Below are 19365 nucleotides of genomic sequence, written 5' to 3' on the forward strand. Positions count from 1 at the left end.
GAAAATTATTCAGTGTATTCAGGTCCAGATCTGGCATGTTGCTTTCTGCATTAGATTAAACTAGCTGTACAAAAATCAGGAAGTGTATAACCAATTAGGAAAGTAGCATTACTGTGTGTTCTCTCTCTTCAGAAATCTGCATATGCAAGAACATCTTTATCCTCGCTTTCACTTTCTCAAGCAACAGATGAAGTGTGAATACTGGCAAGAGTGTCCAACATTTATGTACAACCAGAACAAAAGCAGCAACAACATTTTTAATGACTTGAAAGGTAACTACCAGTAGGCTATATAATCATCATATGTATGTATGTATGTATGTATGTATGTATGTATGTGTTAAACAACAAGCAGTGATCAAATATTTCAACTGATTTGATTATGACAAACTCAGTTGCATTGTTTGATGCATGTCATCAGTCACCTTCTGCTGTTCTTTACTTTAAATGCCAGATGAGCAGTTCAGGAGGGCTATGTTGTATCAGCCTACACTGGTGCTCTTAATACTATCACTCTCTGGTGGTTAAAGGGTTTTCTGTATGAAGATGATGTGGAGCGTCTTGATTTTTGGGTGGACTCCGTAGAGTGGGTCTGCCTCAGTTAATCTGTGGTCATACCTAGAGGTCTCAGCCTCAACTGTTAAGATTAAAACGAAAAGATATTGTGTTTCTGCCCTCAAGCTAAGCATAAAATACCCTCATCCTACCTCTCCTCTCAAATCTCTTGAAGCATTTCTCACATTCTTTCTTCTATCACCCTCCTCATCTTCTTTTCAAACGATGTATGCTTTTATCCAAAGAACCTTCCAGTGCTTTTCTAAAAGCTGCAGAAGTAGACCTATTCTTCTCAGGTCATGTTGTGTCTCTTTTTTTGTCTCATTCATTTTTTTACAAAACCATAAAACAGACACAAAAAACACAATATTGAATAAAAATGTGTATAATGATAATCCATTTTACCACAGAATGTAAAGATATTTACATATCTGGGTACATGAACACCTGCGCTGGCATACAGATGGTGGCATGGCTGCTACATGCATCATAGTCTGAAAATAATTTCAGCCATTGCAAACAATATTTAGCAGATCTTTTCATGAACAAGTTTTACTTTATATGACTGTAAAAAGTATCTTAAGTATATTAATAGAATTTTCAGGAATATAATCAATTTGTATTTCCAAGAACTCAAGTCAATTCAAGCATCTTTCATGTCTGCATTGAATTTTTGTCTTCTATCTCTACAAGCTGCAACTGTTTTCTAAACCCTATAATGCCTGAATCTCAGCAATTATAGATTCCCATCCAAACTGCTTGTGGAAGTTAAAGTTACCAAGTAAATAAACTATGTTAATTATTCAGTCGGACAGGAGTTGATCAGTACATGCAGTGTTACTCTTCCACCACACCTTACATCTCTCTTGAGTGAAAAGTGAAACCCTCTTTTTGTGACAGTTTCACAAAATGCAGATTTTTTTTTACAACATGTAGTTATTTTATTGTCCACGTACACTGCTGGATTTAGAATTCCAAGTACCAATAAACAAATCAACAGGGATGTTTCAGCACAGTGAATTATTCCACTTTTACTTTTGTGAAATCTCCCCTAATTAAGCTGAAGCATTAACTTTTGGTTCTTGCACATAAAAACGAGACAATTTACTGTATCAGTCAATGTTACAGTCTTTAACTCTTGGACTGCTCTTTCAAAGAAGCTTAATTCAAGCAATATTACCTTTCCTCCATGATACTTAAAAATATTAAGATACTCTACTTCTCCTTTTATCAACTACTTTTATTTTACTTTAAAATCTGCTATTGCTCTCTTTTTTAAATTTTGCGGTTGATTATTCCAATTTTAGGACATTTTGCTCAAACACCACAACACAAACGTACCCAACTCTGAGACACCTAAAAGCAAATGGTAGACGGTGGCATCAGCATCATCAATCATCAATGTGGTTTCCGTGCTGAGCAATAGGAAGGCCCCAGTACAAGGAGAAACTCTGTTCCCCCTCTGATGAGCCTGCACAAACTGCAAGCTCCTCACTGAATCATTCCCACAGTAAATGTCCCTCACCATCAGCTTTTATGCAGCACAGCTCCCTAGCTCAGACTTCAGGCACTGTAAATGACAAGCAGGGTCAGAGTAATTGAAATCATTAATCGTGTTTTATTCTACTTTGGGGCAAAGTAAGCTTGAATTGAAAAGCGGTAGGTAATGGCTTTGGATAATATACCAGCCTTTAAAAGAAGTGAGTGAAACAATATTGTATTGCAAATATCATTGAGTTTCAACGGTAAAATACTTGTAGATCAGGCATTATTATGCTGTCATGATAAAATCGTTGACTTATTTTTTTCAGAATTAACCTTGTACTGTATTCACTGATCACATCAAATCAAAGTTACAGTCAAAGTGGCTGAACAATACACGTCAAAAACGTTTTTATGCACCTCAGTGTCTGTTGTCAACATGAAATATTACAATATAAATCAATGAACAATAGTGTTCACCTCAAACAGGATCACAGTCAAATCCAAGTTGGTTCCAAGAAGTTAAGCAACTATTTTCCTGGAGAAAGTAGAACTTACAACAGTAAATGTTTGTTCTTGTTGATGATAATGTTTGACATTTGACTTATTTCTTCTACTTTGATTTTAATTTAGAAACATCTTGAACCCCATCTCATCTAAATCAACAAATCATCCCCATGATCTATTTGTATTTAACCTTGAGCCACCTCCAAGGGGCCACAGCATTAACTACTGTCATATGCGTCTGGGTCAGACAGGGCTTGTGTTCCATAGAACGGAGTACCCTGGGGTGAAAGAGCAAGGCACACCCTGCAGCCCCATGGACGCTGAGCAGCATGATGACCTTTAAAGCTATGCTCTCACTTTGGCTACAGCCTCAAGATATTCCCCCACTGTTTCGGTCAGGCCAAAAGCTTTAACTTGTGTCTGACCTGTGTCTATCACCACCTTACTCTGCCCATAAAAATTACCTAGAAAAAGTTGTCTCTGACAATGACACATGCTCAGTATCATCTTTCTCTGTCTCTGCCATGCTGACCACTGGCCCATATTCATAAACTGCATTATCCCAAACACAGCATTAAAAAATGTATAAATTGTACTTGGTTTTAAAGATTCTGAGTATTTATACAGATGTGTGTTCGCAGCCATAGCAAACTCCCTATCATATCAATGTGATGACACATTTAAAGCATTTTCTATAAGTTGCATAGGATATTTAAAAAGAAAAAAAAAAGGCAAAATTTTGTAAAATCCACATTTTTACTGTGGCAGATAATATTGTTATTGTATATTGTAGGTGACATTAATGCTTGAATGTGTGAATGTGTATATATCTACTCAGTGCTAGCCTAGTCCTATGTTTATAGTGTAAAGCTGAGAAATGCAATAACGGTAAGCCTATTGCATAAGACAGTTCTGTTTTGAATAAAATGAGTGTATTCTGAAAAACTCCTTTCAGGACTTGCATTACCACTGTAGCAGCTTCTACCTCTGGCTCTGCAGTTTTAGTCCTAGCTTGCCTCTGTGCCATGCAGAACTGATGTGATCTTCCTGGAAGATTTTATCAGTGCAGTCTGCCACAGCCCAGTTCTACTTCCAGCATTATGCTATACAGACTGGTTGTTGTCTCTGAGCCTCATAGTGACTTTCTGGAATTCACCAAAGAGGCAGGCAATTGTAGTGACAGTTAATCCTTTGTGGTGATACTGTCTGTTCACCATTTTCTTATCTAAACGCAACAAGCTCGACAAAATATTAGTGGGTTTGTGGCCTCCATCATGTACTATATGTGAACTGTAGAAAGTTCAAATAGCACACTTTTGTTTAACTGCATATTGATTATCTCATGTCCTTTTGACCCCTTTTTATGTCGTAGGGAGGGAGTGTCAAGCAGGGCTGCATGTTGGTGTGGTTGTTAGCACTCATCTCACAACAAGAGGGCTTCTGATTCAAATCCCAGCTGGGGCCTTTGTGAAGTTTGCATGTTTTCCCTGTCTATGCGTGTGTTCTCTCTGGATGTTCCGGCTTCCTCCTACCATCAAAAACATGCATATCAGCTTAATTGGTGATTCTAAATTGTCCCTGGGAGTGAATGTTTAGGTAATGCTTGTGAAACCTTTGTTTATTAGCGCTGATATGAGTCTGACTGTGTTTTGTGCTCTGTCTGAGGGCAAAGAGAAAATATGGCTCCAACCTTCCTGTCAGTCTCAGGACAGAGAGCTGCAAGGCTGAGCACTGACACGGTGACATGGCTGGGCAACTGTTAAGCTCTAATTGGAGATTAACTGCCTTGGGACAGATTCAATTGTATACATTCTGGAACACAAGTAAAGAGAGTAACACTGAAGGCATGAGGGTGAGGAGTTATTTCCTGAATTCTGTTTCTCTTTTCAATTGACAAACTGTTTCATTTATGTTTTTTTTTCTGCTAGTTTTATCAAATCGAAACAATGTAAAGTATATTAAACCAGGGAAAACAGACTGCTTTTGCCCTTCTAGTTTATGTCATCCTCATTTTTTCCACTTGAATGAATTTCAACAAAACTGTGAGATGCATGTTGTAGACCTTCATTGATATTTTTAAGCCTCGCAATGTGCCTTTTATTTAATTTTTTATCCCGGTGGAACAAGTGGAAGTGATCTGTTGTCATGTGACCATTTCCAGAGACCCGGGAGATCATTCAGCAGTGATAATTGGCTAAAAGGGTGGTGCTAACACAGGGAAATAACTGCTGAGTTTCTGATGCTTTCAGACATTTTAAAAAAAGCAGTCATCCATAACAGCTTGTATTTCTGACACAATGAATGATGCACATGGCTGGCATGTCATGCTCAACCTGCCATGCATCATTAGGAAACATGTATACTACTGGCATGGATAATTTGCACACATTTATACATCCTATCCAACCCAGAGTTAGATTTCTATGATTGAAAATAATGAATAATAAAGTGTGAAATTACTTTTTGCAGTCATGTGATAAAATGAATAATACCCCCCTTAATATTTATTTAATTCAACTTTATTTCTGATAAATAATCACTTAGCTCAGCAACTTTCAAACCTCGCTCAAATTTAACTTTAACTTTTGCCAAATTAAAGTTGAACTTTGCTGATCTTCAGTGAATCTAAGTGATCTTAAAGGCATTCTATTCTTTCACAAGGTTAATGCTTTTTTTTTATGCTTACCGCTGATGAACCTTGTCAGGTTGTCACGACTTTCCATCAAGGAATTGGACTAGCCTTTCTTCTGAACAGCAATTAGATTACTAAACTACTTCCAAGAGGTGTGTGAACCCACTTTGTGGCCTGATTGAAAACTATTTGTCACCACTGACACTCTCCTCACATCTGCCACATACACATGTGCAAGATTGGAGTTATCAGCAAAAAGCCTCTAACATCTCAGAACACAACTTTATGGTAAGTACCTGTATTTTCTTCTCAGATTAAAATAAGATGCTTTGACTTTACTGGTAAACACTAAGTGATTTTTGGTAGTAATACAATACTATTGATGCATCTATGGTGATATTGGGGTTATTTTAATGTCATAGCATTTGGTCCATGATGTAATGTACACACCTCACATCAAATTTAACTGTCAAATGTAAAAACTTGAGAAGATATGGTACTACTAGAAGTAAACTACTGATAGTGCTTAAAAACATTTTTTTAAGACTGTACAACCAGAAAAATACATTATAAGTTGACAGAAATATACAAGAAGATGCAAGAATTGTTGTAAACATTAGCACAATATTGAAATACTGGGTGGAAGAAGCTCAGCCAACATAGCCAGTGTGCCTTCCATCAGGCTACACTGATCACATTCACACTTAATTTCCTCAATCAGGAGTTTGTTTCTACAGGAAGGACACACGAGGAGAGACTCTGTGGAGGAAGAGAACATGATTGAGGAGAGACACAGCACGTCATTGTACGAGACCTGCAGTACATCATACTTTCTCAGAACTGAACCTGACTTCATAAACATGACCTCTCTTTGACACTCAAGTGTATGGGGCAGATGGTCATGAGGAGTAAAACTTAGACATCAGACCAGTGACGGGGCAGCGGTGTGGCCAATCAAAGAGGGAGTAACAAAAGAAGAGTGGTGGAGAAAACGCAAATCAGAAAAACGCAAATTTTTTTAATAACATGGAAGATAGATAGATAGATAGATAGATAGATAGATAGATAGATAGATAGATAGATAGATAGATAGATAGATAGATAGATAGATAGATAGATAGATAGATAGATAGATAGATAGATAGATAGATAGATAGATAGATAGATAGATAGATAGATAGATAGATAGATAGATAGATAGATAGATAGATAGATAGATAGATATGTTGCCTGTGTATGTGTTTGATAAAGAAGGTGAATGCTGTTTGTGTGTGAGCATGCAGAGAATGTTCCCTGGCAGAGGAAATAAAGTCTGGCAATAATCACCAGTCCAGTGAGAGGGTGTATGTCCTCAGGAAAAAAAAAGCAGTTCAGTCAGTAACAAGGGTCACATTATCTCAACTACACATGGCAGCAAGTTAACAGAGGGAAAATTGAGCTTTTGACCAAAGTTGGCAGTTCAAACCAATTTTGAACTGTGTACAACTGTGTACACAGTGTGCAAGATGGATTTTTGCCTCCAACACTCCCACTTTCATTACCATTTGATCTGCTCCTGAAAAAAGTGACTGAACTTCAGATATTACTCCACAAAAAACTGGCAGATGACATGAAATTATTTTGACACATTTTAGACCAAGCATATACTAAGATTTAAACTTGAATCCTTTAAAACATCGGGACAACTGACCCAGTTTCAGTAATAGCCCACGATTCAAATAATTTGTTCTCTTGTGCTTACATGTAGGGGTTAAATTAGGACGATGTCATCTGGGGCTTAGCCTCTGCACATTCACACTTCAGTGTCGTCAGAAATCCTAAAATCCCATGAGAGATATTTTCAGAAATGTACTTGTACACTGTATCTTGAATCTAGTTGTGGCTTCCTCTGTATTACAGACAGTAAGAGAGCACCTGCTCTTTGTACTGGGCTTTGTCTTTGAGATGAGCAAGGTATCACTTTTAAAAAAAGACTTTATCAATCTAATAACTGACTGCACTTATAGTGTCATAGCTTTGCTAATCTGACATGAAGGTAATAAAAGAGAAACCTGAGCAAGTTAATGTTAAATGTTGCGGAACAAAACTGGACAAACCGCTTTGTTGTTTAAAATTTTAGCCAAAGTCCATATATTTGGCTACAACAAGCCCAGAACCTTCACAACACCTCCACTCAAGACAAAAGCACTTTTTAAAAATAATCCTTAGTTACGATATTTTAGACAAAAACAAAGATACAGTAGCAAATGGATGGTAATGTAGAGTGACAAAAGGGCAGAAATTAATAGAGAAATCTCATTTGATGTTAACATATGTACTTAAGAAATACAAAGGTAGCTAGCAGTGAAGCGAGCTTGGTTTGAGCAGGATATAGAGTATCTCAAATAAAACCATGCCTAGATAATGTTTGCCAGCTTTTAAATTTCCAAGCTAAAATATTATCTGTACTGATCCTAATACCATTAAATGCACCTTGTTTATAGCCAGTAATAACACATATGACTTAATAGAATCTAACAAAATTAATCTCTCATCAAGATGAGTTCAAAGTCTGGCCTAGGGGTGGATTTCATATTGTATTGTATTAAAATGTATTATTTATGACCTGTCATAGGGCAGTGTATTTTATATAACTTTTATTGTTCAAAATAGCTGAGTCTAACTGAGTGACTAAGTTTAAAGGGATGTTTTTTCTTTTTTTCTTCATTGATCAACTGCAAAGGCAGTTCTATATGAAATAGTCAACAGATAGAAAACAGAAGGTTGTTCAACATAAATAAAATGGCAGTTTCATACTCATTCAAAATGGAAATAAAGTTAATGATAATGTGTCATATCAAAACAATATTTGTTGTATTGAAACCATTTCAGAAAGTGCAGGTGCAGCTTAATTTCAACTCAGTGTCACTCATAGTAGCGTGCCATGAGAGGGGATAACTATTGGATTGCATCCTGTCTGTGCATGTCTTGCAACCGCCTGCAACCTCTCTGTCGATGTGATGGTTTTTTATCGCATCGCATGGAGTCACTCGAGCATGTGTTAGGAGGTGTGTTTGTATTGTTGTTGTCAAGCATGTCTACATTTTCTTTTTCCTTCTAAACCTGCTGCTAATCCTTTTTCTGCTCCCATCAGACAGGGATGCTGTTCATGTGTCAACACAGCAAAACCACCAAGTCTAAAGACACACACTCTTTGACAGCAGAGTAAGAGGACATGAAAGCAGGTACTGAATGAACAGTTAGAGGTAGTGTGTAACCACACGCAGTGGCCCAAAAGTATGTGTAGCCATTTGAAAGCGCAAAGACAACAAGCAGAGCAGTTCAGCAAAGGACTCTTTAGCTGAAAGCAGGTGGTGTCAAAATTAAACTAAAATGTGAATTAAGTTGTAGAAATCCTTTTGACCATCATACCATTGTGATGAGTGTAAAACCAACAGAAAACTATTGGCTTGGCAATCAAAGCAAGATCTGTGATTGCACAGAAATTTACTGTAATAATCTGGATTAGGGAAAGAGGGATTAAGAGGTAAATAGATGCTCTAGATGGACTCCAATGCTCTTATGGCCATTATAACCTAAATCTGAAAAGAAAATCTTCCTCTCCAATCAACACCAGTGACATAGCACTTCATAATACTGTTTTACCAATTAGCACATTCTAATCTTCATATTGAGCTGTGTTTATGGGCCACCTTTGATGTGTGAAATATAGGTTTTATTTCACATTTTCCTTGTGCTTAATATGATGGCTTTAACAATCTCGAATGTAATGAGAGGTAATTGCCAGTACTTGCTTTGCCTCTGCCTTTATTGTTCTTTATTGGACACCATTTACACCCTGATAGTGCACTCTGCTAGATTAGGCTTGATGCAAATCTTTGTTAATGAGCGATACGTCTGCACTGTGTGTTTAGCCTTGTCTCAATACAGTTATTAAACCCAACATTCACTGGTGTAGCATGACGGCAGAAGCTATCGTTAAAGCTTTAATGTCTGATTGGTTTATTTAAATCTGAGTCTAATCAAACCAGACGATAGCTTCCCTGTTTAACAGCTGTCCCACATTTTCGCTTTCACAACTGCCCTCCTTGGAAAAGAGGGCACATTTTTCCCGAGATGCATCACGATTTGGCCTTTTTCTGACCCCATCAGCCATGATGTGGGTGTCTGGCAGCGGCCAAGATCACATGTCAGCCATTTTCTGTCCAATCAGAATCCTTTTCTGTGACTGAGCGGCTGTGACTGGGACTGAGACTGAGACTGGTGACGCGACTGTCGTTGCGTCGCACAGCATAACGGAAAAAGAGACATAATATTATGAGGCTTATACTTTGTGAAATTGGACGATGTCCTACTTTTCATGGTTCTTCTAACTTTACTGGACAAAAAGAACTACAGCTGCCCCGCTGTGTTTGCTTTACACTCAAACTGCACTTTTTTTACGCTACGCCTTTGTTTTGTGACAACTCTGTGCAGCTCCTGCTGTTTACAGGTCATTGGCAGTCCAGAGAGGTGAAGCAGACTTTGTAAGGAGTTGACACTTGGTTCCTCAGAAAAACGCCTCACTGGTCTTCGATCCCACACAGCTGCAAGAATGTTAGCACATTATTTGACATCCCCCATTGCCTCACCTTTGTCTGCCTGCCACCTGACATTAGACTACTTCACATTTGCCTTGTTAGAGGTCCTTAGCAGGGTCAAGGAGTAAGAATGAACACCTGATGGTAGACATGACTGGCAACAGTTTTTGTGTGAACAAGAAATTAATTTGGCGCCTTGGTCTACTTTTTTTCATCTTTTTGTTTCCTCATGGGGGAAAAAAAAGTTGAGCTACTGCATTAGGCTCTTGTTCAAATATACATTGTTCGTCTGATACGAAATTGTGTGCTCTAATTAAATAATTTAAACAGAGTTATATTGAACTGAACAAGCTATCTTTTATTTCAAACAACTCAAAAGTGTTTGAGGATTCTATAAAGAAAACACTATCATTTTCCTTTTTTCTCATTTATCTTTCACCTTTTGTTATCTCTTTTGTCGATGCCAAAAGTGTGGAGTAATTATTCTCTCCTCCTGCTGGGTGTGTTAAGTTTCCGGCTGCGTATGTTCTCTGAAACTGCACAATAGTTTGCTTGCAGAGTTCTTTTTAAAGAACTGGCAATTCATCAACTTCTGCAAAACTCATTTGACTCACACAGTGACACATCTGAACACTTGCATCTTGAAGCACAAAGATGAACCAGAGATAGATTAATTATCAAGGCAGCACTTAATGCTCAGTACACTAAATGTATACTGATGTCAATCTGGTGCAGTGTGTTTGCAATAAGGACGTAGAAGGCAGACGCTGAGAATGTGCTCTTTTTTAATTCTGCCTTCTTTTTTCACAGCCCTCTCAAACTTCCTCAACCATGCCAGAGTGTTTTTCCCTCAATAAATCAAGGACAGTAGGGAGGACGAGGTGTGATTGCTTTCACACGCGGGAAGTAATCACACCGGACCTGCCACGGCTCTGATTAAGACTGATAAATATCGACGAGAAGTTAATGAGATGTCAGGCTGGAACAAGGCCCTTCTCTTCATGCTTACCGATGACATGAAAAAAAATATGACCTTGGCTTGCCAATGTCATGACTGTCTTTCATAAGTACAAAGCTTGAGCGATTAATTGTGTTGAGTGGGTGTGCATGATTAGCACCGATTCATCTGGATTATTCACCTCAAAGAGCGAGCAACCACCAGATATCGGTTGAAATGTTATTGTTCATAATTAGTTCATAATTAAGATAAAATGAGAATTATTGTTTTTAATTTTCAATATGTAAACGGGCTTGGACAGACATGTGAATCACAAACTGCCCACAAGTATGTCATAAGCTCATTAGCAGCACATCTTAGACATTCTTCTCTGCACCTATAAATCGACTTCCCCACAATGGAGTATTAGAGTTTAACGTTGAAATAGATAGAATGCACAAAAGCAAACAAATACTATCCTGTTGGATATTGTCTGAAGTGTGATGTGAACGTCAGCAGGCCAAAAGCAAGTAGATTCATCATCTCAGTAAGCATCATGTATGCAGTGATGTATGTGTGAGCTTTATTTCTCCAACTCGCAGGCTCATGTCAGTGTGGTTTTGTGTTAAGACATGCGATCTATGCCTTATGGTACTGGTATTACTCTCTGTTTGCAGTAAATTAGGGCTCTGTTTTTGTAAATCTTATCTCCCCATACCAACATTTCGATGCACTTGTTTAATGGCCTTGTTCTACCTGAAGGCTGCTATACCTCTCAGATGTGACACATTCCCACCGACTGTCCAGCTTTGACAATGAACTCCAAGCTACCCCATGGTTCCTGGGTACAGCCCTATTAAATATTGTTTCCCTGGCAGACATGCTCAACCCGTCAATTACACAGACCATGCAGCTGTGCCCAAACATCAAACAATAGGATGCTTGTTCAGGGGCAGAAAAGGCTGGGTTTCCTTCATGGGGAAGGGGCTATTGTGAGTATGTGTTCAAATATCTTTGGGGTTTTGCACCAGGATAATTGTTTGTGATGTTTCTTTGAATGGAATCGATCAACTGCGGGTTCCAGGAAAGTTTGAGGAAGAGAAAACTTACACCCCCAACATATAAATAATTTACCCTGCGTGGCTCCTAAATTCTGCGCTTTCATGTTCTGCAAACAACACTATAACATAAAGCTATTTAAAGGATGTTTTATATGTCAAGTAAACAAAAAAAAAACATTCTAAGAATGAATTTACTTTCAGAGTACCACAAACTAATTAAACAATAAAAACTCCAGATTGTTTGATTGTGTCTGTGAGTGAGTGCATGTGATAGAAAGATGATGCGGGTGCACAGAGGGACATCAAAAAGTTAAAAAAAAACAGTTTTGTGTAAATAAATCTTGACTGAGTAACCAAACCAAACAGTTGTTTAATTAGACAATTATAAAGGTAACACTACAGCAACAATGCCCTCATACAGATGACCATTTCTGGTCTTCCTAATGAGTTATATCACAGCTGCCGAATCTTATTTTTTTCCATAGGTCCCTTATTTCAAGCAAGAAAACAAAGGAGCTAACAAACACTTGCACACAAGAATACACATATTCCTTTGTTGGAAGTATTTGCCAATTAGCAAGTTGTGAGGCGAGAGTGGTAATTAGACTTTTCATTTGGCTGGTGTCTGTGTACAGCTTGCCCGAGACAGGTCTGAAGCTAAACGCCTCACTATTTGTCCTGCAATTATGTCAGGTCCCCATGTCACAGTACAGACCAATTAGCTGTGCCTAGCTGAAGTAAAAGAGAGGGATTATGGCAGAAGAGATGGAAGAGGATGAAATAGTAGTAGGAGAACGAGTTTGAGGGTGTTTGGAGCTCATAAATAGGGGCGAGCAGTCTGTGGGGACTAAGAGAGAATAAAGATAGTCTGGCTTTTGGAAATGGGGGAAGGAGTGGGCAAGGAGGTTGTAAGAAAGCTGATTTTTTTAATGCTGTATGATCATGTTTTTCATTGATCTTCCTCCTGACTAACATGTGCCTCAGACATGTTAATGCAGAGCAATATTTATGCTAATGCTGCCTCACTGATCAAGTAGGGATAAGAAATTAATCTTTATTGACGTCTTAATAATTCTCTTTTGCGTTATATGACATATTTTGATTAAACTGGCCTGGAGACAATCAATATTCTCCAGCTTGGAGTAATGTGACACTATGTCAATAGCCAGAGGAAAGTATACAGTGCACTAGTTCATCTTGGCATTGGTCCATATTTACCTCAAACTGACAGATTCTACTATGTATCGAGCACTTAGGGAGCACTGGCTATGTGAGTTAGCCAAAATAAACTCAAAACCTATGATATGGTCATCCAGTCTGTTTCAGAATGTTTACAGTTATGGATAATTTTATTTTGTTACATGGGATTTCTAAGTTTCCTGAGCCAAAGCAGTGCCACAACAGGAAAATGGAGGCTGATTAGGAGAACAAATTAGATGGAACTAAATTACGTGTCTGTGAAATAGTATCGGATCTTAAGGAGGGATCCAGTGAGCCAATCAACAATATCAAAAAACAAAATGTTACAAAAGTTTTTTCGAATTTATTCTGCCTGCTGAAGCACAAGAAGAACCTTTCTGCTGGAACCTTTCTGAGCTGGTCCAAGGCGGAGCATTTTGAAAATATCTGCTCAAGAGAGACCGATCCAAGGCTCTGCATTTAATTGGACAAGGGAAAGGGAGGAGAGGGGAGCCAGGGGACAGGACAAGGGCCAGATGAGGTAGAATCTATGATCTGAGCATTTTTTTCCTTACTGCTTGAAAACAAGACTGTTGGCTCACTGTCTGCAGAGATGAATTGAGCTCACATTAATTTCAGGGTTTGAAAGACAAAACAGGGAGCTTGAGTGGTACAAGTTATCGACATATAGCCTTACCAACAGCCTTCCAACATTCTGTCTTGTATGTTTTTTAGGCTGAGAGCCCTTTTTGATGGTAACTTTTTAAAGTCAGCTTTTTTAATGGCTGGTTTTGGTTTTATTGCACAACTATGTGGATCTCCGCAGACTTGTTCGCAGCTAAATTCAAAGCAGAAGTAAAGAACTAAAGCATCATTAGAAAAGATGAACTTGGCATAACTTCACCCCAAGATCAATATCACTTATTTGGTGTTTGTAGCTATAAGGTGTGTATGAAAGACAGTGTATAAAAACATATTTCTTACATTCATTGCTACTCTAAATGACCTCAGGCTTTTACACGGCAAAACCAATAAAGCAGCTTAAACCTGCCTGAAACACAAACATCAAATCAGAGAGCTTTGGATAATTTTTTTCATAAAGAACAGTTCCGGCTTAAAGGTACTCTGAACATACTGGAAATGTGCAGAGTTAAGTATGTGGGTGTGGAATGATTGTCTGCAGCATATCGTTAGCTGAATTTAGGCATCTGTGCCACTTTATCAAACAAGTAATGTTATTGTAACGACAGCTGCAAAACTACTCAAAGTTCTGGTAATGATTATAGTAGTAAGATGCTGCCATAAAAATATAAGTGGTGAGATTGAATGTGTTTGTCTTGGGCAATTACCTGACTGAAGAGCATGTGTGTGATTATGAATTGGCATGGTATTTAAGGAACAAAGAACAATTTCTATATGGAAGAATAGTCACTTCAAAACACAACACAAGGAGTCAGTGAGGAGACCGAGTCACATTTCTTAAATAATTTAATTGCAAAAAGGGTCTTTTAAAAATATTTCTACAAGAATGCATTATCATTTTTTTTAGTAATTTGTTGTGTATGTCTGCACCATTAAATACATCTCAATGCTTTTCAGAGAGGAATTAACAATTGCATTTCTTTAACCAACCCCTGCCCTGCCCCTATTTCACTAAACATTTACAGTACTCTCTGAAACATGTTGCTTATTTTTATTTGAAAAAAAAAAAAAAGTGACCAAAAGACATATGTCTGGTGAGCTTGTTAGAGGAAAAAAAAAGACTATATATATTCATTTAAAACAGACAATTTAGGAAAGAAAGCACGAGAGTTGTAAGTATGAGTAGGGTGGGGGTGTTTTGGGGAGGATGGGTGTGTTTATGATTTGTGATGATGCAAAGGGTGTAAAACAGGGAAAGTAAGGTGTAAGGAATGTTAGGATAGTTTGAATATTGGCACACAATTATACAACCAAAACCGACAGTCTAAACTGATGATTGCCAAACTGTCTCTGTAGAAAATGGCATTTCTTTTATTCACCACACACACACACATGCACACACAGAAAAGTAACAGTCCATCTTATTTTCAACCTCCTGAAGTCAGATGGATGAACAAGAAACACAGGGGAGCAGGTTTCTTTCCTCTTTGTGAATGCTGTATATGAAACACTCATGTGGATGTCAGAAAAAGCTACTTAGAGATTAATTGTTTGCAGTTGAAGTGGTGGTGGGTTAATCTTTTAAATATGTGCAACACTGCCAGTTGAGCTCATCACTCATTCCTGGTTGACTTTGGTGAACACAAGTCCAGACCCCTGTAAACCATGTGTACTTAATCAATAGTTCATGAAAGCTCCAAACTGCCATTTTTCATGAGTAGGCATGTCTACCATCTGATTGTGTTTAGCCACATTCCTCCACCCCTTTTCCTTATTTTTATGCCCATCGGCTGCATCTTGTTTGCTGCCACATGCAAGTTAGCAACAGTGGGGCCAAACGGTCTGGAAGATTGAGCTGATTGGAGGAGAGAGTAATAATGTGTATTTATGGGAATCCCACAGTTCTGATTTCAGTCATTTCTTAATGTATGCTCTATCGCTCTTCCAATCGCAGTGTAGTTTTTCGATGGAGGAGGTCAAAATATCTGCACATCACAATGCAAAAAATATACATTGTTACCAATTCTGTTGCTTCTGAGAAAATATGAATTCACCACTTTCAGGTTAAAAAGACTTATTTAACTTATTTACTGCACTGCATTAGTACACAACTTTAAAACTACTATTTGAGTGTGCACTACTTCTGTTACAGGTTAGTAAGCTCTTAACAGACTATTAGCAATAGTAAAAACATCCATATGTGGGCAGATATAGAACAACATGAAATAGGGGGTATGTTGTTTTGCATAATGTCCTCTTCTTCTGAAAGACAGTCTTGAAAAACTGGCGAGACACTCTACCAAAGACGCTCCATTTTCAACACCTAAGGAACTGTATTCACATATTGCCTTGATCAGCTCCAACCAAAACAATATGGAGACTATATGAAAGATCACAGCAGTGATAGAGCCTCATACCGTAATCCATCACCTTCAAACACCCTCTTGTGAGAAGCACAAGTAGCAGGGTTTCAGAGATGCAGCTGCTATCAGTTAAGATGGAGGGGGGGCTGCAAATTTTGGCTGTCTGTGTGCCCGGGCTGTTGATCCTGCACCGTGTTAATCATGCAGCAGCTAGAGCTGAGACAGAATGATTGCAGCCCAGACAGGAAATGAATGGGAGATAATGACAGGTCCGCCTGCCCTATGTCTGCGTATGCCTGTATGCTGCATGTTCATATCCTGGCAATTCCCAACTGGCTGCTGGATTAATCGACCTGACATATAAAGACCAATAGGCTTATCCTCTGACAGCTCTGGATTTTCTAATGAGAATCCTTTTGGATGAAGGGAAACTGCAGGCCCTGAAGCACCACCTCTCCACTGAAGTGACTGAAATTATAGGAAGGTGAACTGACTAGTTCGACTCAAATTTCTGGACCTGCTCCCAAGTAAGCTCTTAAAAGTACAACATGAAAAACATTTGACAACAGTTGAGTGGTTTGCAGGAATTAAACATAATGTGCCTGGAAGACAATTAGTAACAGCTCAGTGCTCCACAAATGCTCTTTATGTTGAGAATCAAAATGGGTTGGGGAAGCTTAAGATCAAGTTCAGGTGGCACACAAAAACTCGAACACACCTACTCACTTTTAACGCTCAGACAACAATGCACGCAGAACAAGTAGGTTATTAGCAGTGATCTGAGATGGGTTGTGTTAATGTCTTCTCTACTTAATAATTTTCCCTCTTCTCCCTCTCGTCATCCTTTCCTTTCTGTTAATTTCACTCAGGCAAACATTTCACAACAACACTTCCTTTTAGTCAAAAACACCATGTTTCCTTTGTTACTTATCTTATTTTCGTTACAAAACATGTACAGGCTGTTTAGAACAACAACAAAAATACAATATCCAATTTATATGTGATTTCCTTTGTTTAATAATCATCGATTCATTAGGCAAATCCTTTTGGAGTTTCTCTTCCATCTAATTGTTCCAAGTCCACAAACGGCTTTGTCCAGCTGGGTTACTTGACAGGGAATTGTGAGTTGGCAGATGAGGTACAAATAAATACATAGGGCAGGATATCAGAAATTAAAACAGGATTTGATTATTTTAAATCCAGATAATAGTAAGTAGAAATTAAGGTGTCCGTCATGTCCTCAGGTAAATGTTGTGTGTATGGTATGTCCAAAGTCCATTTTTGGATCTAATAGAAAACAGCTGTCCACAGAGTATAGCATAATTGTTTCAGATATAGTTGCTCCTTATAACAGTTCAGTTCATGCGTTAATTCTCCATGGTGGCAAATAGCAGAAGCTGTATTGTACAGTATATTTGTGTGCAACTAGATACACCCGCACATCCAGACACACTTGATCACACATACACGCATACATGTACACGCACACAGGTACAAAAATGCACACAAAAGGCCAAGGGGGTCTTTCAATAGTCCTCGTTGCCCCCCTAATCACAAAAAAGTGTTCAGTGGAGGGGGGTTACTTCAGGTTGACCAGCCATTTTGAAACCACAAATCTCCCAAAAGTGTGTAGGAAAGGCAAAAAAAAAAATTAAATTTAATGCGGACAAATAAAAGTAAAAATAGTATTTATGCGCAAGAACACTGTTGATAAGCAGGTGTTCCCAAGCTGTGGAACCTGAGTCACTTCAGGTCAGAGTGAAGAGGTCATCTGGTGACCCAACAGTCGAAACAGGTGTCCAAAACTGTGGTTGCCTTCCTTTGACCTTCTTTATCTCTGTCATCCTCTTGACCTTTGACTGCAGCCCATCTTGTTTTATTCCTTCACCACCTCACCCCTCTCCAGGAAGTGTTCTTTTCGGTAACACACCTTCAATATGAAGATGGAGAATAACACACATGCACAATAAACAAAACTTCCGTTGGATAGAATTGTCCTCTATCCCCCATGGTCTGACACACATCGGATTTTTTTTCCCCGCTTTGTTTGTTTTAATACAAGTGACATTTTTACATCACTTTTTTTATATCTTAGTGTTCATTCTTCAGTATGTATTATTACGTCCGACAGAGCCGGGTTGAGAGGTCAAAGGAAGAGGCTCTAGTGTGAAGATCAGAGTGTGGCTAAGGCCAACCTCACTAAAAACCACATGCATGCAAACATCAACCCACTCGTGGTGAGGCACGCATGGGAAAGGGGGTTCACTCTTTCTCCTCTTTCAAAAACAAACTCTGTTTGGATGGGGGAAAAAAATGAAGATAAACAACAAAAAGAGTGGGGACAGGAAATGTAAGTGGTAATGAAATAAAGAAAAAAAATATATATTCAGAGGCACTGCAAGCCAGTTTTATAGTGTGTAATGGCAGAGATGGGTCAGGCAGCTGGGGTTTTCCAGTAGCCCTCTCTGGCACAGTTCCTTCCCCATTTTCCTGTCTGGCTGTCCGTTGACTGCATCTGTCTTGTGTGTGTTGTCGCTCACACCTGTACAGGAAGTGTTTGGTTCATCTGTAGTCTCATGTCCTGAATGCTACCGAGAATCTTCTTCTGATGGCCGGCCAGCGTCACCCCTATCCGCAGCAAATCCCTGAGGAGAGAGAGGAAAATAAGAACAGGTGGCTCATTTATAAAAAGATTAAATAAATACATGAAAGTGAACAAACATCAAGCTGAGGTTGGAGAGCAAGTTTCGCTTTCCATAAAGAGTGAGCACACACTCTACCCGGTGGGAACAGGGACAGACATCACAACTGCAATCAACCATAAAATGGCTTCCTGAGAGTCTGTTAAAAAATGGGAACGGTCAGAGTGCTAGACTTCATGAAACATATGTTTGTTACCCAGCAGGTGAGCAAGACCACAAGAGTCAAAAGGCCATAATGATGGTTAATGATTAAAGAGCAAACTCAGCCACTGTTGAGCACCTGGAAAAATTCACACCAGCCTGTCATTTATCTTTAACAAAAAAAAAAAAAACGGACACTGGGGAGTGAATGATTTTCTTTTCGTATTTGAAAAATATTAGTTGGATTGGATCCTTGTTTCAGCAAATTAACTTAAAGTTAGCTGCAGGTGAACAACCTTCTTTAGTGCTTAAAATGTTCCTCAGAAGACTACAGCAAAGACTGTAAAGCGTAAGTCATTAATTTAGCTGTGAACATTCAGTAAGTATATTTTCAAGAAAGACTCGGGAGAGCACACCTGCTTTGACTCTCATTACTCAGATGGTATAATCTAATCATTGTGGCCACTACGCTGACCAATAATATCACAAGAATATCTTTTCCGCCTGTTTGTTCGATTTCACCAGTTGATAGCTGATAAGAGAACAGACAGTTTCTGGGACTGCGATAATCTCTAACCATGTGAG

The 19365-nt window shown here is 38.6% G+C and overlaps 1 protein-coding gene across 4 annotated transcripts in view; it reads right to left on the reverse strand.

Moving 5' to 3' along the window:
* Positions 1-14637: 14637 nt before the first annotated feature.
* The window catches only part of LOC140311803 (ephrin type-B receptor 3-like), a 58661-nt gene continuing 53933 nt past the window's right edge, over positions 14638-19365 (reverse strand). For all 4 annotated transcript variants that reach the window (XM_072389346.1, XM_072389345.1, XM_072389344.1 and 1 more), the window contains one exon: positions 14638-18582. In XM_072389346.1, the coding sequence (XP_072245447.1) occupies positions 18474-18582 (109 nt within the window). In that variant the 3' untranslated portion in view covers positions 14638-18473. The remainder of the gene's footprint in view (positions 18583-19365) is intronic.

Source organism: Leuresthes tenuis, unplaced genomic scaffold, assembly GCF_036924035.1.
Source record: "Leuresthes tenuis unplaced genomic scaffold, fLeuTen1.0.hap1 SCAF_7, whole genome shotgun sequence".
Lineage (NCBI taxonomy): Eukaryota > Metazoa > Chordata > Actinopteri > Atheriniformes > Atherinopsidae > Leuresthes > Leuresthes tenuis.